The sequence below is a fragment of the Leptinotarsa decemlineata genome, unplaced genomic scaffold, assembly GCF_025532065.1.
Source record: "Leptinotarsa decemlineata unplaced genomic scaffold, Ldec_3_MD MMD2_tig00003798_RagTag_RagTag, whole genome shotgun sequence".
Classification (NCBI taxonomy): Eukaryota; Metazoa; Arthropoda; class Insecta; order Coleoptera; family Chrysomelidae; genus Leptinotarsa; species Leptinotarsa decemlineata.
Genome location: NW_027412596.1, coordinates 2,822,993 through 2,848,563, shown reverse-complemented (window position 1 = coordinate 2,848,563; position 25,571 = coordinate 2,822,993). Strand labels below are relative to the sequence as shown.

The following is a 25,571-nucleotide window of genomic DNA, read 5'->3' as shown; positions in this document are numbered from 1 at the left end:
GCGCTCTAATATCATCCCAAATATGATCATCAAAATTCATAGGCAAGAAATAAGTTTTCAATTGACTAACTAAATGATCCCAATTTTGTATAGTCGTTTCGATTGATTTATACCAAATATAAGCCTTATCAGTGAAAAGATCAGCAGCAGAAACTAACAGTTCATCTTTTGAAACATTTCTGGCCCTAGATAATTCTTCAACTTTATTCAAAAATGAAATTAAAGTTTTGGTATCACCATTAAATTTGGTTACATTCCATTTATAGACAGGAATTGATTTTGGTAAAGATTGTAATGGAGGAAGCTGTGATAGTCTACTATTATTCGAAACATTATTATCATTAGTTGAACTTGTGCTCGGAAAAACTATTGGTGAAGGTTGATTGTTAACTATACTTTCATATAATAACGTTTCTAATTCCAAACAAGTCGCTAAGCTTTCTTTTTTAAAAACTTCACAAGTTTTGTCAGGATCTGTGTCCGGAATTTTAATTCGTTTGACTCTATTTGTGATATAAATTAGTCTAGATCTAATTCTTTGAAAACCTGAATCATTTTCAGGACCACTAAATTCATCAATGAGTGATTTCAACTGTGAAAAAGTATTATTAATCACAACAATTTCATTTTCAAAGTCATATTCAGGGTCGCTCAACTCCACGTTTCTACCAAACTCAGTATCCAAACGCCTTTGTAACATTTTACGTTTCGTACTAGGATCTTTTCTTACAGTAACTATACCTCTAATTCTCAACTCATAATTCAGTTCCTCTGCCAATAAATTAATGGGTTTCATATTTTTAAGTTCCATTCTGCTCAAAAGAATATGACAAACACGATTAACAATTACAGGACAAACTATCAATTAAAGGAAAATAATGTCTATTTTCAGCTATGATTCACCCTGTATGGATATTATCAATATTCAGGAACATTCATCAAATTTCATTTATTTGTTACTTCGACGGCAATCAGCTCGAAAGAATTTCGACAAAAAATTCTAACACACCATAAAAAGTATAGGGAATAGATACGGAAACTTTTTCACCAACGATCGCTAGAAACTTTGGCAAATATTTATAAAATGTGTCCTGAAATTTGTTGCATTCATCAAAAAAAATTCAAAAGGTATAATTCAAGATTTTTTTTTTTTTGGCCCCACGTTGCAGCGTCAAATATTTGTATAACCTTGGTTGTTTAAAAAAATCAAAGAGAATAAAATAAAACAAGGCTACACAGTTGCAAACGGTTACTCAGTTTTTACGAGGGAGCTATGGGTCGTGAGTGGGACGAAAAATACAAAATTAACCTCTTTGGGCGCCAATCAGTTTAGTTATCAAAAGAGAATATATATATAATTATGTAACTGATAAATATAACTATAAGGATCAATGATGTCGTGAAAAAAAAATATAAATAAAAAGATATGCAACAGATTTCTGAACACACACTAAACATTTATTATGAAAAACATTGTAGAAATACATATATCATAAATTATGTTCAATCTCAAAAAAAAAAATATATTTCAGGATATTTCTTCCTGTAGCAATATGCAATCGTATACGTATACCTTTGCCTTACAACTTGGAAATAGTAATAAAATCCTGATATTTCCTAATCTGAATTTCGGTAAAACAGAAACTGTATAGAATATTTTTTTCTTGCGAAATATTCGTTGGAGCGCAAATAAAAAAATAAATAAAAAAAATATATATATAGCTTATCTGGAATTTCTTTCGAGGGCCGCCGGTTACATAGACTTCGTCCAATTTCCCAAGGATGATTACTGATGAATTTCACAAAAGAGTGGTCAGAAACTACCATAGGTGACAGTTGAAATTGAAAGGATCCAAAATGCCGGTCGGTACTATTCTTCTACTTTTGTTCATCGAATGATGATTTCAGGCAGAAATCAATATAATAAATAAAATTGAGGAGAAGGAAAAAGAGGCCTGAAAATGAAACAGGGCTTATTTGGGCACTTGGAACTTCAGTTTTTATTATCTTACCGATGGTGGAATGTGGCCTCAAAGTGGAAAGGGTCCAAAAAAAAATATTTGCTGAGATTTTTCACTGAACAAGGCTCGTAATCTGTGATGTTTTATAGATCCATAAACTCATGATACCACCACAAAAACTTATTTTCCTTGTGTGATCTCGACAATGCTTCTCATTTGAACTCTTCAGTTTCTTGGCTAGGAATGGCAATTTTAAAAGGAACATGAAATACCGTCACGCTACGGAAATATTCACTGAGGGCAGCACCCACAGAGAGACAAAGTTTAGGATACGATAAGACAATCAGAGGTGTTCAAAATGTTAAATGATGTCTGCTATATTATTTTTCATATTCATTAAAACTGATGTTTTTAGAGTGTACATACTGACAGTATGAGCCATAGCTGATATTGGAAAATCACCAGAAATTAATTTAATCGCGAAATAAGAAACATACCATCAAATGGACTTTATTGGGTCTCCGAACATTTTGATGTTTCCTGGATGTTAAAATGAATACTCTGAATATTGGTTTGTTCGGTTTTTTTTTTCTTTTTATTTTTCTATACAGTGTGTTCACTCTTGCAATAGTATTAGGTAAAAGGTATCGATTATTCTGTGTTGTAGCATTTCAAATGCTACAGACAAATGGATAATAAAAAAAGTTTCTCAAACATGGTGCAAACTTTTTGAAACTCACTGTATATTCGTTTTCAATCACTAGTGTTTATGTGAAGGTGATATTTGGAATATTGTACTGTAGTATAAGAATCATGGATAATAATTCATTGAAAGCAAGCAGTGGAAATCTAGCTTGTAAACTAGTATATTATAATCCAAATTTTTTTGTTCATTAACAAAAAATGTGTATTCTAATTTTTCATCTCATTCCCTCCAATTTTTTTTATAACTAACAGGAAAATCTTTTTTACGAACCAATAAATTTTTCCACTTAATCTTTTTTTGACTATCAACAGATTAAATAAAAATAATCGAGTATACTTACACAATTTTTCTCAATTTTTTTTATTTTTAATCTTTCTCTTTCAAAATGATACTTACATAGTTGCTTTTATTTTTTTTCAGTATACAAAAAAATAAAGTGCATAACTGCATTACAAACTGTTAAAATAAACAAATGAAAAATTAAAAAAATAATATATTTTTCGAAAACCGTTTGAAAAGTGTACAGTTATCCAGTTACGAAAATATTTATGTTTTGTTGTTGAAATGGTTGGGTATGAAAAAATGTCAAACTATTACAGAAGATGTCATTTTGGCTTATTTTATAGCAAAAATCTAAAACTGTCGAATCCTCTGCCTCGTGAAACATGTACTCAATGTTGAAAAATACCATTTAAGTGAAGAGAAATGTAAACTTATCCACTTTCCCAAAGGTTGTCGCATTTGTTAAAAGGAAGAAAGTTAGTTATAGAGAAAAGAAATCAGAAGGATCAGATCAACATATTCATTAGGGAAACAAATAATTAAACATCTAATGCTAACAAAGGTAATTTTAAGAAAATATCACGATTGTAAGATATAAAAATATCCACTTAATTTGTTTTATTTTCAGGTAGCAATATAATTATTGAGTTAGCCAGTGCGTTTAGACGGGAATAACTAACAAAAATGTCAATTGACCTAATAAACAATAAGTTTATTTTATTATTATATTTATTTATTTTATAGGTTTTTCCGGGTTTTCTTGCAGCTGAAAAAGCAAATGCGCCACTGGAATCAATGAAGTCGCCCCGGAGCGCCAATTAATTTTTATTGTTGTTTTTATTTTATTTGTATCGTTGTTTTAATAAAACTTCTTTAATAAGAAAGATATGTATGTTGCTTGTGAAAATACCTTTGTTTGTTTTGTTGTTATAGGGCAGGAATACCTGCTGTTGTATAGGCAATATTTATCTTTCAGGACTTCCAATACTCCATGTAACCGATTAGTGAATTACCAGAATGAAAAATGTTCGATTCAGCCTATTGGTATCCACAGTTTTTGATAATCTCAGATTGAAAATTGGGTAATTTTTTAATGTACCAATCCCAAAAATTACACGTGCTATCCGTCGAACTTCAGCGACGTTATCTGCTGACAATGGTGGAAAGAACAAATTTGAAGAGACGCGGTAGCTGGAAGTCTAGCAATGTCACTGAAAGATATATAAACAATTCACTTCTAACCAAAGCTTAAATTGCTCGTCTATAGCTCGTCCTAGAATTTTGTCTACTCGTCCATAAAACATTATTTTCCGGACTCGTTACGTAAATTTACTATTTTCATCTTAATTTTTTTTGCTATGGATTTTTTTTAATCGTCCAAAAAACAGTATTTTCCGGACTCGTTACGTAAATTACTATTTTCATCTTAATTTTTTTCAGCTTTGGATTTTTTTTAATCATGGAGAGGTAGAAAACAAAAAAAACCGATCTCTCCTAAAAATATTCCCGTTTCAATTCATATAGATACTTTTCCTGTCTCATATTGAAACACAGACGTTGAAAGAACTGCCATAAATTCAAAATACTAGGTACTGATTGTTGAACAACTCATTTATGTTGATCGTATCATGTTTTTCATGAATGGATTTTAGTTACAGATGGAGTTAATGAATGACATTCAAAAAAATCATGTCTGAGAACCTACCTGAAATAATTATGTAGTTACCATGTCATAATATTATTGAACATACCTACTAACATTTCGTCGAATAGAAGTGAATCACTTCAAACACACAAATAACCTACATGCTGTCCACAACGTGAATTACTCATTTTGATAACAATGGTTTTCAATCGAAATTGGATGACATTTTTTTTAATCGATATCAAAATAATATTGTTTCTCATCACTAACAATAGCTTGTGCTTGAGACGGGAGATAAATATGTTAAAAGACCAGATAATTTGTCGTAAACATTCCTGGTATTAACATCTTCAATGAATTTGATCATCTGCTGAGTAGTACCGATAAATAAAAATAAATAAAAGTCATTTTTTGTCACTTACCTCTTCACCATTTCTGAAGCCGTCTTAAACAGTTTGGAAATCGCTGTCTAACACTGAAAAAATCACTAATTTTTTATCTCCAAAATTATATTGACAAAAACATTCCAAACAATCCCTTGTTTATCAAAGGACATCATCAAAAGGAAGTTGCACCAAACACAATAACACTACCGACGGAATCCAAAGACGACACGAAAAAATAGATGTCTTTACTCTATTGTTTCTCATGTGTCAGCTTCTACTGCCGTAAAAATGCAACTAATAAGTACAAACACAATCACTTTTCGGGTTCAACTTAACAGCAACGAGCAGGTTTTCTCAACAATAATGGCGCTGGCGCCTTTCGATTTATGTGGGGGCTGGCAAAAAAAAATGTGTTCGACTCGTGTCGACATCTGTGATGTGATAGCGAAACTATATATTTGTACAGTCCCAATTAATGTAGAATCCGTTGAAAACACATATCTGCAGTTTCAAAGATAGAATCAGAGGAGAATGTGAAATTGTAAAATTGACTAGTGACGAAGATAGATTTCATCAATATGTCAGGATGTCAAAAAATTAATTTGAGATATTACATTCTATGGTAGAAAATTATATTGAAAAAATTAACTGATTAACGGAAAAACAGATTTCAAATGCAAACCCGTATTTTCTAACAAGTTCAATAAGTTCGTCCAACATCTAGTGCACAAATAAATGCAAACGACTATTCTCTAGCTAGTTAACGCGTCAGATTAGAAACATACTAGTGTGGAGTGTTCTGTCGCGTCATAACCCCACCATCGTTCTGACGCCGATCGGGAATCGGCCGATCGCCGTCACGACTGATCGCGTCCCGACCCCAACACACTGCGTCCCGGCACACTGCACTTTAGTAATATAATTTCTAAACATAATAAATGTATGGATACGATATACTTGTGGCGCGTCACGACACACCACGACACAATAATATAATTCCGGCTTAAGGAATGTATTCTTAAAACTGAAGTCCTGGGCGCATCCCAATAGGGTTTATATTGGTGAATTATTCTTCGAAACCTGAATTTTACGAACTTCGAAAAACATTTTTAAATATCACAGGCAGGAAATTTCATGTGAACTAGTGAAATACTTGAAATTTAATAAAATGTTTGCAACAACGCGATTATAAACGGTGAATATGAGCGTTAAATTTGTTGCAGCATTATGACAACGGGCGAGGCGCAGGAACGATATTGATAATTCTTTTTTTATTATGTGGTAAGTACATTATATAATGCACTTCCGGAGTTTTTCGAAATTATGACCAAGAAACAAGTATTCAAACATAAAATAAAACAAATACTTTTTGAAATTAGCCCCTATACAATCGATGGGTTTTTCTCTTACCTACATTAGTAAAAAATGTTATATACTTGAATTTTATATCTGCGTTTGATATGTATCTACTGACTTATCCAATTGCTTTTTAAGCTCATTTCAATGGATCGATAAAAAACAATAACAATATATAATATAGCATTTTCATTGCTGTAATTATTTATATCTATTTGAAAAATACTTTTCATGTTTTTTCATTTTTCATTGGATAGAAATGTTCAATGATTAGTAAAAAATGAATGGATATAATCATGATTACATGATGATAAAATTATGATTTACAGTATCCAGTTTTTTAATTATCACCATATCGTTTTACAATTTTCAGGAGAATAGCTGAGAAACTTCATAATTATTAGATTTACCTGACTATTACATAAGGGCACATTGTAAAATTGATTTAAGACTAGTAGGTAAGGCAATATTGTGAAATTAATTTAAGACACTGAAGACGCAGGTATCTAGAAGAGGTATCTATGGTATAAATAAGGATAACTTTGTAAGTAGGATTAGTTTGATCTTCCTCTTGAATATGATCATTTGGTGATCGAAACACGTTTCGAGGTGTTAAAATAACGGTTTGGTGTTGGGAAAAAACTCCAGGTATATTCATCACTACACCAAAGGTTCCAAACAGTATATCACAAGTTATAAGTATATGTAAAATCAATATCTTCAAAATTTGAGCGCTACTTTCGAGTGAAAAACTTAAAAATGAGTTTCTTTTCATTGAACAAATTTTACTGATATAAACCCCCCAGCAGGGCCCCCGTAAGGGCTACTGGCGCCTGTGTGCAAAAATGGATTTTGGCGCTCCTTATAGCATTTTGGATCATGTTTTTTTATTTTTTTTTCAAGGTAAGTACGTAGGTGCTTGCAATAAAGCAAAAAACTGAACTTTAGAAGTCATATTTATTTGTAGACTAAAATATCAAAATGAAACAAACAGAATGAAATCATAACAAAATAAATTAAAATAAATTCTTGTTCACATCCATTTTAAATCATTTACTTAACTAATGCCACGTTGTTTATAAATACTAAAAAATAACCCAAAACTAAAAATCACATCTTTTTTAGGAACAAATAACAGAAATATTGCCTAATGTCTACTACTTTCTACTAATACTTAGATATTTTAAAAAATATGCAATATTCAGATACTTCTGATAAAAAATACCTAGGTAACTTCGTTATAAAATCAAAAATTATAGCTAGGTACAATAGAAAAATACGAAATAGCTATTGTAGCAGCGATATTTCCCGAGACTTTGGTACTACAAATTCATTAATTACATGGCTAAAATTTATACCATCAAAAATGTCTTGTTCAATTGCTTATATCGCTAGCCCAGACAATATTTCTTGAAGCATTGTCGATCTTAAATAATTTTTAATGATTTTTAACTTTGAAAAAGAGCGAGACGCTACAGATACAGGCAATGTCAGAAGAATTCTTAGTGAAATGCTTAAGTTTGGAAGGGTGGAGATTAAATTGTTTTCAAATATATATTGTAAAATACTTAAGGGGTCAGTATCTTCAGGTAATGAAAACAACTTTAACGTACTTAAGTAAAAAGCAATTTGTTCGAGCCCTTTCAGCTTAAACCCTTTTAAACTATCTTGATCTTATAGCCCTTGAAAAAACCTACAAAACGGTTTTTCAAAAAGATCGATAGCATAAAAACTAAGCGAGTCATTGATAAAAAACCAATAATTTTTTTAAACTCGTACAGGGTCTTTGACTTTTTGACTATATTTATGTGCTTCCTAGAGAAAAATGTGTTATGCTTATATTTGTTTGCTATTTGGACTATTGAAAATAAATTATATTTCTTCTAATTGTTTCCATAGCTTTCTCTGCAATTTATTTAAGCTAATATAACTTAAAAATTTAAAAACAGCTCGCCCAAATGATATCAACATATATATTTTTCAAATCAGAGAAAAAAGGGCTGTTATTTTAGTGCATAATATACAGGGTGTTTTATTAATGTGGATGCTGCCTATATTTTTTCATTTTCGATGCGATTTTGTTTTTATCTGATAACTTCAAGAGATAATATAGGAAAAAAACTTACAACTTCTGCTTAGAACATTTTTTTTCTATCTGATATAATGAAGGCTCTAGGAAGCACGTAAATGTAGTCAAAGACCCTGTACATGACATTTCAATTAATAAAAAGATATTTGGGTAAATAAAAAATAATAATAACCAGGGTTAATATTGATAGTATAAATTAAAGTAGGGACCAGTTACCATTTTATAAAAAATCGAACCGTTGAAATTGGAGTCAGCAGGTATTCAGCACCCTTAATTTTTCAGAAAAAAAGTAGTAAACAAAATATTATACAACACAACACTTGACAAAATAAAAATAACTTTAAATGTAATAATTAATAGGATTACTTTTTTTTATGCACTTGTTGCACGGTCCAGTGAACTAACCGGTTTAAAAACGCATCTGGCGATGCATCATCTCTTTTATAGCGCTCCGGGCATTGTTCATGTCTAAACAGGAAAAATCAAGAAACTACTGCATGACATGTTCTCGCAACATAGGAATCGGCAGTAACTGGATGAAATACTAATTAATTTTGTGTGTATTTATACCTAATCCTATTTAATTTCTCAACTTTTATTTTAAAATTAATTTTTGGTTTTTGTTTTTTTTTTAATTATTGCAATTTTTGACCCTGGATTTTGGCGCCCTTAAAGGATGGCGCCCGTGTGCATTGCACACTTTGTACATATGGTAGCGGGGGCCCTGCCCCCCAGGACTTCAATTTCGACGATACATTTCGCTCATTATTACTTTTTTTGCACAAACATTTTTTTGATGAGTTAAGGACACTATGGTATACAGTGCTTTTCAGATAAAAGTATCCACCTTTAATAACTTTCGTAATACTGGTATTTAGGAAAAATCCAAAAACACGTCAATTTATGTTGGAAGGGGCAAGCATTATGGCTTATTTAAACTTACTGGAAAAGCCACCCCCTCACCCCTAGCATCATCCTTTTTTTAATTACTTCTCATATTTTTTATGTAAAATTTGGATACTCCTCTTTGAGCTGATTTCAAAAATGTATAATACTTGTAGGTTAAAGTGGTTAGTTGATGAGATAAACAATTTTTCTTTTAATAGCACAAATTTTACTTATTTTTTACTTTCACCTTATTTGCCTGTACTAAAATGGGTTGTATAACAGTTCAAACTCTTTAATCTGTTTAACTGTGCTATTTATTCTACTTCAAAAATCCAAACAACAAAAAACTCTACTTTTTACAACTAGAATTTGTAGTCACTATTGATAGTGTACTTTGATACATTATTTATTTTGTTTCGCTGAAATGGTTTACTCTTTGCAAGAAAGAATTGAAATTGTATGTTTATACTACCAAAATAATAATTGTGCAAGAGCTGCTGCTAGAATATTTAACGAATTACATGACGGAAGACATGCAACTCATAAGTATGTAATTCAACTGATGGAGAAATTTACCACAACAGGGTCTGTTTGCAATAAAGTGCATAAGCGAGAGGTACTCGTAAATAACGAAGCAATCCAAGTGGCAATTTTAGGGCAAGTCAGCTTAGAGGCTCAACAACCCCAATCGTTGTCAACAATAAGTAGAGCGACCGGTGTTTCATCTTCTACATTTTTCCGAGTTCTACATAAATTCAAGTACCACCCTTACAAAGTTAAGTTGGTGCACGAGTTGAATGAAGATGATTTTGATCGTCGTCTAGAGTTTTGCGAATCAACGACGCAATTTATCAATAACAATCTACAATTGTTAAACAATATTTGCTTTTCTGATGAATGCTCATTTTCATTTAATGGCTTAGTAAATAGGCATAATTGTAGATATTGGGCTGAAAGTGATACACATATTATGCGTGAATTCCATACACAATATTCCCAAAAGTTAAACGTTTGGTGTGGTATCCTAGGTGACCACATTGTCGGACCTTTCTTCATCAACGGAAATTTAAATGGTGAATCATATCTTGAGTTACTCAGGGAAGAGGTTGACCCACGTATTACAACAATAATAGAAAATGATGATAACCTTTCCGAAGATTTACTGGTATTTCAACAAGACGGAGCTCCCCCACACGCTATGCCTTTCCGACAATTTTTAAACGAAACATTCCCCGCTCGTTGGATAGGTAGAAGAGGGCAGATGATGGAGTGGCCACCTAGGTCACCGGATTTAACACCCCTAGACTTCTTTTTATGGGGATATTTAAAAACAAAAGTTTATGCTACCCAACCAGAATCTCTGGATGATTTACGAGAGAGGATAGAAAATGAATGTCGACAATTAAATCCAGCCGTATTAAGCAATGTCAGAGAGGCATCTCAAAATAGATTATACCATTGTATGGAAGTGAATGGTACTCATTTTGAACACTTATTGTAACTTCATAATAAATAGCACAGTTAAAAAGATTAAAGAGTTTGAACTGTTGTACAACCCATTTTATTACAGGCAAATAAGGTGAAAGTAAAAAATAAGTAAAATTTGTGCTATTAAAAGAAAAATTGTTTATCTCATAAACTAACCACTACAAGTATTATACATTTTTGAAATCAGCTCAAAGAGGAGTATCCAAATTTTACATAAAAAATATGAGAATTAATTTAAAAAAAAAGGGATGATGCTAGGGGTGAGGGGGTGGCTTTTCCAGTAAGTTTAAATAAGCCATAATGCTTGCCCCTTCCAACATAAATTGACGTGTTTTTGGATTTTTCCTAAATACCAGTATTACAAAAGTTATTAAAGGTGGATACTTTTATCTGAAAAGCACTGTATATTCATGCTAAATTTCAGCCATGTGATGAATTGAAAAATAATTGTGTTTATATCTGGCGTTTTGGTCGTATTTAGAATTAAAATCTCACATGACCGATTCAAAAAGTTCTACAAAACCTGAAATTTTGGTAAGGCTATCTATTATAACAAGTCGGAACAGTATTAAAATACACTGTTTTTGGGTATATCTACCAAATCCCATAGGTTGATTCAGCCATTGGTTTATTTTGCTTGTACATCAAATGTCCAGAAAGCCAAATTTTTTAGCACTCATGCTAATTACCCCGTTAGATAGTTTTCTATACACACAATTTATCCTTTCTTTTATTTTGAAAATGTGACTTTTGACACAGGAACAAAAAAAATTATGTTTGTTATGCAAATAAGAGAGTTGGTATTACGTTCAGAAAACTCAACTATAACATTTTGAGTGCATATTGAAAGGGGAATGTTTTTAGGATAGAACAGTTTTCGATAGAAAGCTTTTTGGTTTCCTACTTCTCCATCTTTTTACAACAAATGTGGAAAACATCGGTGTATGATTTACACATCCTTATAAGGGTTTTTTTTAATCAGTTTATTTTATTAGTCACTATCTTCGGAGCTTTCCCCCATTTTTTGTACCTATAACGGCGTTAAAATAGAAAGCAAAATACTTATTTCCAAATATATTTTGAAGAGCATTTGATAACAGAAATCACAGATAAATAAAAACAGTTTTGACAGAAATTAAGGTACTGAACGTATGAAATAATTCAAACAATCTATCTACAAACATTAAAAATTATTCCACTCACATATAAAATTAACAAATATTTATGAATAAGCCCATCATATCAATAGCCCCATCGTTAATTCTTTCATTATTTAAAAAACTTGACCCCCTTTTCAGAATAAGGAAACTTATTATTGGAAACTATAAGTTTTCTTGTTCATAATTTGAAATAATAAGTTTCCTTATTCTAAAAGAGGGGATCACTTATAATTCGAAATAATGAGTTTCTTTATTCTGAAAGAGAGGGTCAAGGAAGTTAATTTTCTTATAATTTGAAATAATAAGTTTTCTTATTCTGAAAGAGAGCGTCAAGGTAAGTTTTTTACTTATAATTTGAAATAATGAGTTTCCTCATTCTAAAAGAGGGGGTCAAGGTAAGTTTCTTCACTTATAATTCGAAATAATAAGTTTCCTCATTCCGAAAGAGGGGGTCAAGATACACTCGTATGGTTCAAAACAATATTTTTAATTATACAGTATGTTATTTCTCATCTCCAAAATCCTCTTTGTTCAAATCAATTTTGAAATATCCCACCAATCAATTGAGGGCGAAAGACCCAAAAATGATGTTTTTCACAGATACCTATAAATCCTAAACGTTTGTTACTTTTGAGAAGCGTAACAGAAAAATGCCTTTATAAGAGCGCCTTAAGGATGTTCATGTAGTGCTTGCGTTTTGTCCTTAAAAAATGTTAAAAACGATATTCAGCTTTTTTTTGTGATTTTTTAAAATTATTTTGTATCAATGAGTTTTTGATGATGCCGAATCTGCATTTGATATAATTTTGATTTATTTCACCAAAAGACTTGGAACCTCTGGAATCTATTAAAAACACTTTTCCCACACCAGAACAAAATACTGTGCGTGGAAGTATATTTGAAGGTCCACCAAATTTCCATATTGGTAGAATTTACCTAAGATAAGGTGTGGTAGTTTATAAAAACCGGGACACACCACGATAATGAAAATTTAATAAATTACTTGTGATTTGCATAAACAATTGGGGTTTAATTCTCTCTGTCAATGCCAGATTATGGTTTTGAATCATACATATTAATAAGAAGTGTAGTTAGGAGGCGAACTATATCCCCTGATTTGAAAGAGGGGCGATTTCTCAGATAATTAAAAAAATGTGAAAGGGGGCTGGAAAGTTTTTTAATATATCACAAAAAACAATACATAAAAAGTATCTTTAGATTCCGTGTTTTCAGTATTATTTTTTTGAAAATATTTGCAAAAAAATGTAGATAAATATTTCAAGTGAACAATTTTTGCCCAATATATCTGTTTTTTTCAATAAGCTCCTTTGTACGAGTATTATTATTTTCTTAAGAAATATTTAGTATTTGGTGTGAGTTATCGTTATCGAGTCTCTTGTCCCATCAGATTGTCTGTGTTTCATAGGTTATCTGTTTTTCTTAGGTAGGTATTCTACTAATAATAATTCAGTGTCATGATATCAGAAAAGTGTTAATATGGCAGAAATTTGTGTGACAGAAATAGGAAAATTTCTTATTATTTTTATTTAGAAGAAACAATATTTGCCAAAATACTTTATTGATTTTTTTTTCAGAAATAGAATTTCCAAAATCCAAATTTCATTAAAAATTCAAGATCTTAGGATACTGGATGACAATAATAAATATTTATTAGGACAATTATGCCTAAGCAACGAGTATCCAACATAAAGAGAAAAATATTTATTATTATTTATTGAAAGTTTTGAAAAGAACATATTGTAGTTTGAATGAAGCTATCGCCCCGTACATAACACTAAAAAGATTATTTTCAAGGACAGTCTCTCGTAACACTGATGAATTTCCAGAGTATTCTATATTAATAACAATATGAAAATTTATACTGAGAAATTAGTATACTTACAACTTTCTCATTTTTATCCTGATCTCACTCATTGATGAACATAAGTAGAATAATTCGATTTCTCTATCATTCACAAGAGCACTTGAACAAACTTTTATAGGGTTAATTTTTCTTTTAGCCATTGTTTATTATTGATGAATATTAGCAAACTGATTTGAAGTTTCAAAGTTGATGTCACGAATATGATTTTTGGTGGGAGATCCATTTTGTAAAGTTTCATGTTGAAGCTTGTCATCGCGAAGACGTACAAGTAAAATTGTTCAAACGCTCATTTTCGAAACACGAAAAAGTTTCAACTAGTCCGCCAGTGGCGAAAGCACGAAAAGACATCGGAACGTCCGGAGGTAGTGCAATTGCATCATTGCCAACTATGAACGCGCGAGTACGACTAGAAAGAGAAGAAATGCTCCGATCCGTCGTTGATGTTTTGGAGAACAGCTGTGATTGGTTACAAACGAAGAGATGACTCAACCAGCGGGGTTTGGATCGACGATCTTGATACAACTACTACATGCAGGTCTCAACGTGTTTGGGAATTGGGGAAGAGTAAGATTTGAATGTCATGAGTCATATGTTTTTAATTTTTTTTTCACCTAGTAGGTGTTGGAACAAGGCATAAAATAATATTAGATACCTACTAGATGAGTTAATGAAGTGTTCTTGTAAATCACTAGATTTTTAAACACAAAAGTTTTGTAATTTAATGAGATCCCCAAATCAAAATATTTTCGTTTCGACAGAGTGTTTGCTGCCAAAGATTAAAGCAAAAAAACAGTTTTCAGTGTGAGATTCTATATTGAAATACTTTGCACAGGGTCGGGCTGGCATATTAGATGATTACTCAATGGGTCCGAAGGTCTGTGTGCTGGTAGGGGCGTTGATTTTAAATACAAATCGCATTTTCTTATATTTCACAATAAAAACAGTTGGTAAATAACCCAGATCTGTACTAAAACTTATCCAGTTATGATACAGACAGATTCATCAGTTTGACTAGCCAAGAATCTATAAAAAATAGTCGTGCTTTGAGAACATTGAGAAAATTTATGAACAAAAAATTCTGATTGATTCGGCCGTTACTTGATAAAAATCTATAGTAATTTCATGAACTATACCTTACGATTTGACCTCCATGATATCACATGTTTCGCAAACACAATAGATTTTTTGTAGTAAACTACGAAAAAGCTACTGTATTAACGAAACATGTGATATTTTTTAAAAATAAAGTTTATGGAGATCAAATTGTAAGGTTTAGTTTTAAAAAAAAATGAAAAATATCATTTCATTTCATTATCACTCTTAATGAAACTGTTCTGAATCCTCTAACCAAAATTCTCTAAAGCTTTCGAGTTTGTAATACACAGGAATTGCATATAATTACAAGTATACTTGGGTATTAGAGAGGCTCGTTTTCCCAAGGTGGCGGTGCACCCTTCAAGGAAGACAAAAAAATGCCAAAATGACATTTTGTATTGATGTTTCCACAAAATATTGAATTTTTCAATTCAACAAAGATACTCTAAAAATTCATGTACCTACTGAAAATATTCAAATAACACTGCATTGTGAGATTTTCACCGAATAGTTTACAAAACCGCAACACGTGTTTTACTTCACTTACAATAGTTTAATCTGACGTGTTAATACTGACTAAAACATGTTGCGGCTTTTTAAACCGTTCAGTGAAAATCTCACGATGAAGTGTTACCTGAATATGTGATGGATTTTCATATAGATTTGAACCAAGTCGGCATCTTGTGGAGATGAAGAAAACTTCTGAAGAATAAAATAACATTATTATTCTCCGCTCATATTACCTATAGCGGTCGGTAGACGGTTGATTAGCGGGAGTGGTTCGTTCATCTCATTCATTTTTTAGATTTTAGATTTTCATTGCGTATCGTCTGACCCATGCTTGGAATCACACATCAACGGGTTAGACCCAGTTAATCTTCAGTTTGCACAAGTTTCGACTTCTGAGGGTTGTCATTTTATAGTGAGTAGTATACTGGGGTCCTAGAAGCGAATTCAACTTATTTATTTGAAGAGACAGACCCATGGTTGCTTTAAAGAAAATGATCAACCGTGCTTCTTACTGGAGTTTTTCCCAAAACCAAACCGTTATTTTAACACCTCGATACGTGTTTCGATCACCAAGTGATCATCTTCAAGGGGAAGATCAACAACTCTTGAAGATGATCACTTGGTCATCGAAACATGTGTCGAGGTGTTAAAATAACGGTTTGGTGTTGGGGAAAAACTTAGGTAATATTCATTACTACACCAAAGGTTCCAAACAGTGCAACCGTGTTTCTGTGTAAATTTCCCAATTTATTTACTAACGGAAAGTATACGGTGTTCGGACTCATTGTTCAATTGTTTTGAGTTAAGATGATTTAGAATTGTGAAATGTATCAAAAAGAATATTTTTCAAATTATCGAACGTACTGGTTTTATGATGATCTTTCATTTCTCTTAATAAAATGATACCACTACCAATGTTTGAGGAAGAAATGAAAAGATTTCAGGTACGAAATGTTGATTTGAAGAGCGTGTGAGTTTATTTTTTAGTATTACTTCTTACTTCTTCCATGTTATATTGGAAATAAAATAAAGAAAAAATTGTCTTTTTTCTACAGTTCAATTTCAAGATGATTATCAAAGTTACAAGGAAAAATTGACTCTGAAATATATAAGGTACTCGATTAATTCCAAAAATCAACATCCGATTTCTTTAAAAATAGTTCAGAATACTCACCTATTCACAACGGAATATCTAAAGGTAAGATAACAGTTAAATGAAAAATTGCTGTGTTAAATTATGTTAGAGTGTAAAACTCATCTGTAAAATTAATGGTGAAGTGTAAAATTTTATTGTAAAACTATGATAGAGTGTAAAATCACCTACGAAGTTTTATTTCATACACTCAAATAGAAAATTACAATGAAAAAATCCATATTTATGTTCGTGTTATGTTGGGGCCACACTAAAGAGAAATGCCATTAATTATCGTGATAATGGACGTTAACCCTAGGTGTAGCCACGACTTAAACGCGATGATTTGACAACGGCAGTAACATTGCCGTTTGGCGTTAGGCGATAGCTCAAGTGGCGGTACATCAAAGAGATTAACGCAAGAATTAATGCGATAAAGCGGCCACACTTCCAAGTAAAATTAACGCCGTTTTCATCGCCAATCATGGGCATTCACGTTGACCGTATTGAGTGGAGCCACCCACTTTAGCGCGTTAAAAATTATCGCGATAATGGGCATTGACGTTAGCCGCTAGTGTGGCCCCAGTTTTAGACTTGCAAAGTAATATCCAGCAAAAAAGTAATTTCTCGCTAATCTACTAGTGTGGTAGATTATTATCAGTACTATAAATGTGTATCAGATTTCATGAAAAATTTTCTGCAGATAGGGATAGTAGAACAAAAATATGAAGTTCAGCTTCCAATGAGGGTTGATTTTGGGTCACTTTGACAAGGAGTATAATACTTATGTAAGAACGGTCGTTAAAGTCTGTTCAGAAATGAGAGAAACTATAGCAGTATATCTATATACTGCTTAGAAACTTGAAAAATTCCGAGTTTTTCCGGAATTATCCGAAAAATCTGAAAATCGTAATTTTCGTTTTTATTTTTTTCTAGCGTTATTTGAAAACATACCTAGCACAAAACCGAAAACACATTTTCATTGATACTTTTTTTCAGCTACACGTTTTCATGTTCAGATTTACTATCCGACGTTTTGTCTTCTGGCAATCATCATCAACTTTTTTTTCTATAATGGACGCCATGTTGTGAATTTAAATTGCTTTGCTACATGGTGACGGCAGAATAATGTATCTCTTAACATATACAAATGTAATGTAATGTCTCACCCACTGAAAACGAACTTGAATTTACACAACTACGTCATAAACAATCAAGTCCTGGAGCGTCCTGACACACTCACTGAACTAGGTGTTACTTTTGATTCATCCCTCTCTTTCAATAAACATATTGACACTACTGTAACAGTAGCTTATCGCATGTATGGATTCTTAGTTAGAAATACAAAAGACTTCAAAAAAGCTTCAACATTGAAATAACTTTATTTCAGGGAAAGAAAGTTTTTGGCTTTCTACAACTCCATCTTGATACAAAAAACTTCCTTCCTTCCTTTCCAAGGAAAGGAAGGAAGTAATCAATTTTAAAATAAGCAACTCTATACATGGATGTATAGATCATGCAAAGAAGTAAATTTCAGAGAGAAACTGAAAGAAAGTCCTCCTGAAAAAAAAATATATATATATAACCCCTTCATTTCAACTTTATTTCACTTTTGTTCGATCTAGGCTGGAATATGCATCTGCCTTGTGGAGTCCCTACTATCAGGTTCATATAGATAAATCAACTAGAAGCCCTACAGAGGCTACTATGAATTGCTTGAAACTCACAATTTTTGTAGTATCGAGGTAAGGCGTAAATATTATTCATTTCTTTTTTATTCAAGGTCATAAACAATATCATCACCTGCTCTCAACTGTTACATATCTTGAATTTTTGGGTTCCTAGACGATCCATCTAGGAATAGTGTCACAATTTATCTCAACACTCCACGTACAAATACAATGAAAAAATCTCCCATTTATACAATGTGCAATACCTCTTATTCTGTTAGTCATGTCCTAGATATACTCAATGCCAGAATATACAAAGCAAAAGACATTTTTTAGCTAACTGACAGTTCTGTTTTTAATTTTTTTTATATAGATTAACAAATTATATTATGTAAGTACATATTTGTAAATGCCACTGTTACTCCCAATTCTGTGATTGGGTTCATCCTGTAGAATAGTGTAAGAAATGAATAAATAAATAAATAAATGTTTATACAGAAAAATGGTGCTTCTCATTCTGATTTCATTGATGTATAATTTGTTATGGTTTGCTCTTCTGAAACCACAGGTATTAAAAAAACAATAAAAAAAACCTTCATCTGAGATGGTCATGACGCCATTGAAAAATTTTGTTTAATAAACACTAGTTGTCACAACTCATCAAAATCACAAGTTTGCACAAATACTTCAGTCGAAATGTCCTCATTCTCAAATGAAAAAAAACGAGATATTTGATAGGAATAGTACTAAAACAACACACATTTATTTTGAATTATTTCCGGAAAGACAACAGACGGATAGAACATTATTTGATATTTTGGACAAACAATTGGCTGGGTACGGTGCGTTTCAAAAAACCAAGAATGGAACAAAATTTTAGAAATAACTTATTAGCCGAGGTAAAATAAATGTTCTTTCCATATTCGAAGAAGTATAATTATTTTTGGTAATTTTTTAGATAAGTGCAGCTCCTTTCAAATCAACGCATCAAGTTTCGGCAGGAATGGATGTGCCACAGACGAGCGTTTGGAGGGAATTCAAAAAAAGTGGTTTTGAATGTTACAGTATCATCCCCAAAGTATGCACCATATGGGAAACTTCTTTATTGAAGGTTTTTCGACAAAAAGTTATTCTTGATATAAGTTTGTGCATCCCCTAAAACTAAACATGCACCAACAAAATACAGTGAAACACACGTAATATACGAGGAGCCTTCAAATATTTGATTTTGAGACAAAAGTAAAGTACTCTTATTTTGAAAAATCTCGGGAAATGTTATTAAAAAAAGTTTTCAGCATTGGAAAATACATCTAGATTTGAAGTCATGGCCATCTAAGTGAAGTTTTATTTTTTGTACCCATTTTTTTCAAATGGGGACTACGAAAAGAAAAAATTGCTGAAACGATAAATAGGCAGCATCCTGAATACGACGTTTTATTTCAAAAGCCTACAATATTACAAATTACACCATTATTGTGTTAACCACGATCAATTTTTTTTGAAGAGTAAAATAATTTTCGCAGTTTTTGATGCAAAGTTATTTTTATTTTTTGTTAACACAGAAAATTACTCAAAATTATACAGTATTGTAACAAGAACTTAATATTCAATAACATCAAATCAGTATTTTGGAACAAACTCATTGATTTTCTGGAGATTATTTTGGAGAATTATTTTGGACAAGAAAATCTCCAGAAAATCAACGACTTCATTTTGGGGAATTATTTTGGACAAGAAAATCTTCAAAAAATCAACAACTTTGTTCTCAAATACCTATTTCATTTTTATGTTTTGTGATTTAATATTATTGAATATTAAGTTCTTGTTACATTGCTGTATGATTTTGAGTAATTTTTAGTGTTAACAAAAAATAGAAATAACTTCGCACCAAAAACTTATTTTACTCTTCAAATAAATTGACCGTGGTTAACACCATAGTTGTGTAATTCGTAATATTACAGGCTTTTGAAATAAATCGTCTTATACAGGATGCTATCTATTTATCGTTTTAGCAATTTTTTTTTCGTAGTGTCCATTTAAAAAAAAGGGTAAAACAATAAAACTTCACTTAGATGGCCATGACCTCAAATATACATGTATTTTTTAATGCTGAACAACCTTTTTCAATTAACATTTCCCGAGATTTTTCAAAATAAGAGTATTTTACTTCTGTCTCAAAATCAAATATTTTAATGCTCCCCGTATATTACGTGTGTTTTACTGTATTTTGTTGGCGCATGTTTAGTTTCAGGGCATACACAAAATTTTATTAAGAATAACTTTTTGTCGAAAAACCCTTAATAAAGAAGTTTCTCATATGGTGCATACTTTGGGGATGACACTGTATAAGATAGATACATATTTTACAAAAATTACATTCATGTGATCCTGGGAGAAGGATGGAATTTTGTAGCTGGCTCTCGAATAGGGTAGATCCTACAATCTTCTTGAAAAACATTATTTGGACCGACGAAAATACTTTTTTGAACTGTGGTGTTTTGAATAGAAATAATGAGGACATTTGGAGTGAAAATAATCCACGACACTTCTGAGAAGTCAGACCACAAGTTTGGTTTCGTTTGGATGTGTGGGCTGGAATTTATAACGGCTGAATACTTGGACCTCATTCCTTCTCTAATACTTTGAACGGAGAAACCTATCTTTGGTTCTCAAGAAACGAATTCGAAGAATATATGGATACGTTTCCCCTTCTCAATTATGATAGCATCTTTAGCATGTTGGGGCACCTCCACACAATAACAGTGCAGTTTGCCAATATTTACACCAAAGATTTTCTAATAGGTGGTGAGGATTTTTCTGGACCAGTGAGGTGGCCATAACCATAGTGAAGTATCCATAACTTACAGTTATGGATACTTTCTTGTGGGACACTTTAGAGAAGAGAATCTTTGGAGAGCAAGAATATGAAACAGTGGGTGAATTTAGAGAAAATATCATACGCAATTCAGGTATATCAGAAGAAGGGATATTGTTGAGTCTGTTTTTAATTTGAGAAGACGAGTTCGCTTATGTATACAAGAGGAAGACCATCATTTCGAACATTTGTAATACTTTTTGTGCATTTTTACCAAGCTTGTGATTTCATTCTTGGTTTTTGAAACGCACAGTACTCAGTCATGTGTTTACCATAATACCGAATAATGTTCTATTGGGCTGTTGTCTGTCCGAAAACAAATGTTTGCTGTTTTCATACTATTCCTATCAAATTCATAATAAAGTTTCAACATATTTTGTTATTTTTTCATTTGAGAATGAGGACATTCTTAGTATTTGGGCAAACTTATGATGTTTGATGTGTTCTGACAACTTGTGTTCATTAAACAAAATTTTTCGATGGAGTCATGACCATCTCAAATGAATCATAACAAATTATACATCAATGAAATCAGAATGAGAAGCACTATTATTATGTATGAAAAGAAAATATGGCGCCCATAATAGAAAAAAAGTTGATGGTGATTGCCAGTGGACGAAACTTCGGGTAGTAAATCTGAAGATGAAAACGTGTAGCCGAAAACAAGTATCAATGAAAATGTGTTTTGGTTTTAAACTATGGTGTCAAATAACGCTAGAAAAAAAATTAAAACGAAAATTCCGATTTTCAGTTTTTTCAGGATATTTCCGGAAATACTCATAATTTTTCAAGTTTTGAAACAGTATTTTGTTGAGTACAAAAAACGCAACTTTACCACAATTTATGCTTCGACGTATCTCCTGTAGCTTAGGAGATCCGAATTTGATTTACCCTGTATATATTAGTGTTATAAGCGTACTGCATTCAAATCATTTACTCTCAACGAATTGAATGAATGAGTATACAAATATTTTTTACCGGTGATCGACGCCGATCACCGGTCGGCGTGTGTGCCAGGTCCCGTACCCACATGTGGTTCACTATTGGAATTTGGCCGTCCAAAATCGGTGTGTGTGCATTTAGCGTAACGCTAGTTGCACACACACCGATTTTGGACGGCCGACTTTGTACCGGTCGTCCAAAGTCCAATAGTGAACCACATGTGGGAAAGGGACCTGGCACACACGCCGACCGATGATCGTCGCCGGTAAAATATCGGTGAGCAGCCGTCCACTGCCACTGTATCGCCGGCAGTACCGGGCGTACATGACTAAATACACTCTTGCATACTCACCGGTTTTTTACCGACCATTCCAGTCTCGAATGCTCGGTGAAATTGTAGTTACTACGCATTAACTTCGTTTTGGTAGTGCGTGCTAATTACGACAACAAAGCAACTGATTGTTTGACCGATTGAAATCCGGTAAGTGTGCAAGCACCCGCTACCAATAAAATATCGGCCGATTTTATACTGGCCGTCCAAAATCGGTTACTAGCGTTACGCTAGTTGCACACACACCAAATTCCATTAGTGAACCACATGTCGGAATGGGACCTGACACACACGCCGACCGGTGATCGTCGCCGGTAAAATACCGGTGAGCAGCCGTCCACTGCCACTGTATCGCCGCGCCGGCAGTACCGGGAAGTAGTGGCGTCCGTGACTATATACACTCTTGCATACTCACCGGTTTTTTACCGACCATTCCAGTCTACTTGGTGAAATTGTATTTACTACCTATTAGTTTTGGTAGTGCGTGCTAATTACGATTTCGATTAGTGATTTAATTGATAATGATGTCCTTATTTCGTTAGTGGAGGAAAAACCTGTTTTATGGGATACGACTATAGACACATTTAAAGACAAAAATCTCACCAGGGATGCATGGAGAGAAGTTTGCTGCGCTCTGAAATACAATTTTTAGGTTATGGAGGATAAGGAAAAAAATGCATTTGGTAAGTAGTTTCCTGTATCTCATGTTTTATTCATCCCAATCTCTTTGTTTTGGCATGTATATATTTAAGGAAAATTAATTTAAGTTTTCGGCAACACCGCTCTCGGTTTTTGATAGAATAAATTCACTCAGTTGAGTAGTTTAGTTTTGAAATTAGAAATATTCGGAACGACTGGATCGGAAAAGAAATAAGATACGCGCTGGTGATTCTATTGTATAGTATAGACTAATGTGTGCATTGTTCTTTTGTTGAAATAAGTTTTCTTCAACACTGCTTCTCCTAAAACTCCTTGATCCATCCCTACTTTGCCATAATAGTTTCCCTGAAGCAGTTGGATCCAACAGCAAAAAACGAGAAAGGGGTAAGTCTCAATCCTGGGTTTATTTAACCATCACTGAGTTATTATTTAATGTATTCTGTGTTTTGAGTTTATCATATCCATTACAGAACATAACATTTGGTCCTATTCGAGTCGGATTGGTGGTTATAAAAACTTGGATTGTTTTTTCTTTTCTCGAATCGGTTAGCAGTGTAAAAAACGGAAGTAGTCAGGCCTTTAGCGGTGTTGTCATATTGTTCAGTATATCGGGTATATTTGAATTACGGTCAAATAAAAATATTGAACGGTTTGGTATGATCTGAATTTCGGAAGGTGAAATTTGCAATCGGACATCAAGTTTCCATTGGAAATTATTAAAGTCAAAATGGGTACGGTAGCAGATAGGAAATTTAAAATGTTAACAGCGAAAAAAGAGTCTCTCTTCTCTATTTTGCAGAAATTGTACGATCTATCAAAATCATTGGGAACGGCCCAAGAAGTTGAAGCTTTTAAAATATCATATTTGACTCTAGATACTACTAGAGAAGCTTTGAATTTGGTATTAGATCAGATCAATGAAGTGCAGTTTGAAATAGATGATGAATTTGTACCAGATTATAAGCTTCTTTCAACTATTAATCAATTGTGTTGTCACATTCATATGGCTGCAAAAGGAATTCAAAGACCTGATCAATTTAGGCAATCTAATAGTAATAGCGGCAATATTATAGTAGATAATAGATTACCTCCGTTGCCGAAAATTGAATTACCTGAATTTTCGGGAGAAATACGGCAGTGGGAAACATTTCATTCGCTCTTTAAGAGTATGATTCACGATAATGCATCTTTGACAGATTTAGACAAAATTCATTATTTAGTGGGAAGTTTACGAGGACCGGCCTCGGGAATTTGTGCGGGATTTTCTATCACCGGCGATAATTATAATATTTTGTACAAGGCTCTGACCGAGAAGTATGAAAATAAACGGATGTTAGCAGACAGTTATTTACAACAAATTTTTGATTTCAAGCCGTTGCAAAGTGAATCGGCAAGAAATTTGGATGTATTTCTAGAAAGATTTGACGTAGCGGTCTCGGCATTGAAAAAATTGAATTTACCAGATTTGGCAGACTTCATGTTGTTGTATCAGGCTTTAGCTAAGTTAGATCATAATTCTGTAAGAGTTTTTGAAATGAAACAAGAGAGTTCCAAAATTCCAACTTATGAAGATTTAATAAAATTCATACAAAATCAGGCAAAAATATTATGTCGGGATAAAACAACATCGGTGTCGAATAATAATAATAAGCCGATAAAGACAATCAAAACGTTTGTGGTAAATCAACGGAAAAAAGAAGGAATGACATGCGTTTTCTGTCAGAAAACAGGTCATTACTTGGGTAGATGTGATAAATTCAAGTCTTTGTCACCGGGACAAAGATATGAAGCGGTTAGGGACAATGGCTGGTGCTACAATTGTTTGTCAAACAAGCACACAGTAAAAAATTGTCCTAACGAGCGGTTGTGTGTGGAGTGTTCCAAAAAACATCACATTTTACTTCATTTGGGAAAACCAAATTCAGTTAGTGGATCGAATGGGGAGGCGGCCTCAGGATCAAACATTGAGAGGAGGGAAACGGTTAGTAATGATACATCAACGGTTGATGTGCATTTATGTTCAGAACCTAATGCGGTTTATTTAAAGGATGATTCCAACTATACAACTTTGCTTGCGTCTATGGTTGTTTTCGTGGAAACAAGTTTAATTGCAGGTGCTACAGCTAGATTTATTTTAGATTCGGGTAGTGAAGCCAATTTACTGACAATCGGATGTTGTAAAAGGTTAGGCTTGAAGATTTCAAAGAATTATTCTTCGGTTCACGGTTTGGGAGGTTCTATTCAGAAAGTTAAGGGAAGTACAATTTTTACAGTTGTTTCACGGTATAATCCACAAAAGAAATACACAGTTAGGGCTCTAGTGCTTGATAAAATCACTAACAAATTGCCAAAATTTAAAGTTGACATTAGCGCATTTCCCACTTTACAAAAGGTGGAATTAGCGGATAATAATTTCGATAAACCTGCGGAAATCGATGGGATTTTGGGAGTGGAAATGTTTGCTAATATATTGGAAGAGGGTCGGATTACAGGGGTATCGGGTTCTCCTG

The 25,571-nt window shown here is 32.7% G+C and overlaps 2 protein-coding genes across 2 annotated transcripts in view; both read left to right on the top strand.

Annotated features, from left to right (window-relative positions):
* LOC141483638 (uncharacterized) overlaps positions 1–25,571 on the top strand; it is a 565,103-nt gene that overhangs the window by 151,847 nt on the left and 387,685 nt on the right. The window lies entirely within an intron of this gene.
* The window catches only part of LOC111512841 (potassium/sodium hyperpolarization-activated cyclic nucleotide-gated channel 1), a 108,975-nt gene continuing 89,335 nt past the window's right edge, over positions 5,932–25,571 (top strand). The window contains exon 1 of the mRNA XM_074178465.1: positions 5,932–6,261. Within this exon, the coding sequence (XP_074034566.1) occupies positions 6,257–6,261 (5 nt within the window). The 5' untranslated portion in view covers positions 5,932–6,256. The remainder of the gene's footprint in view (positions 6,262–25,571) is intronic.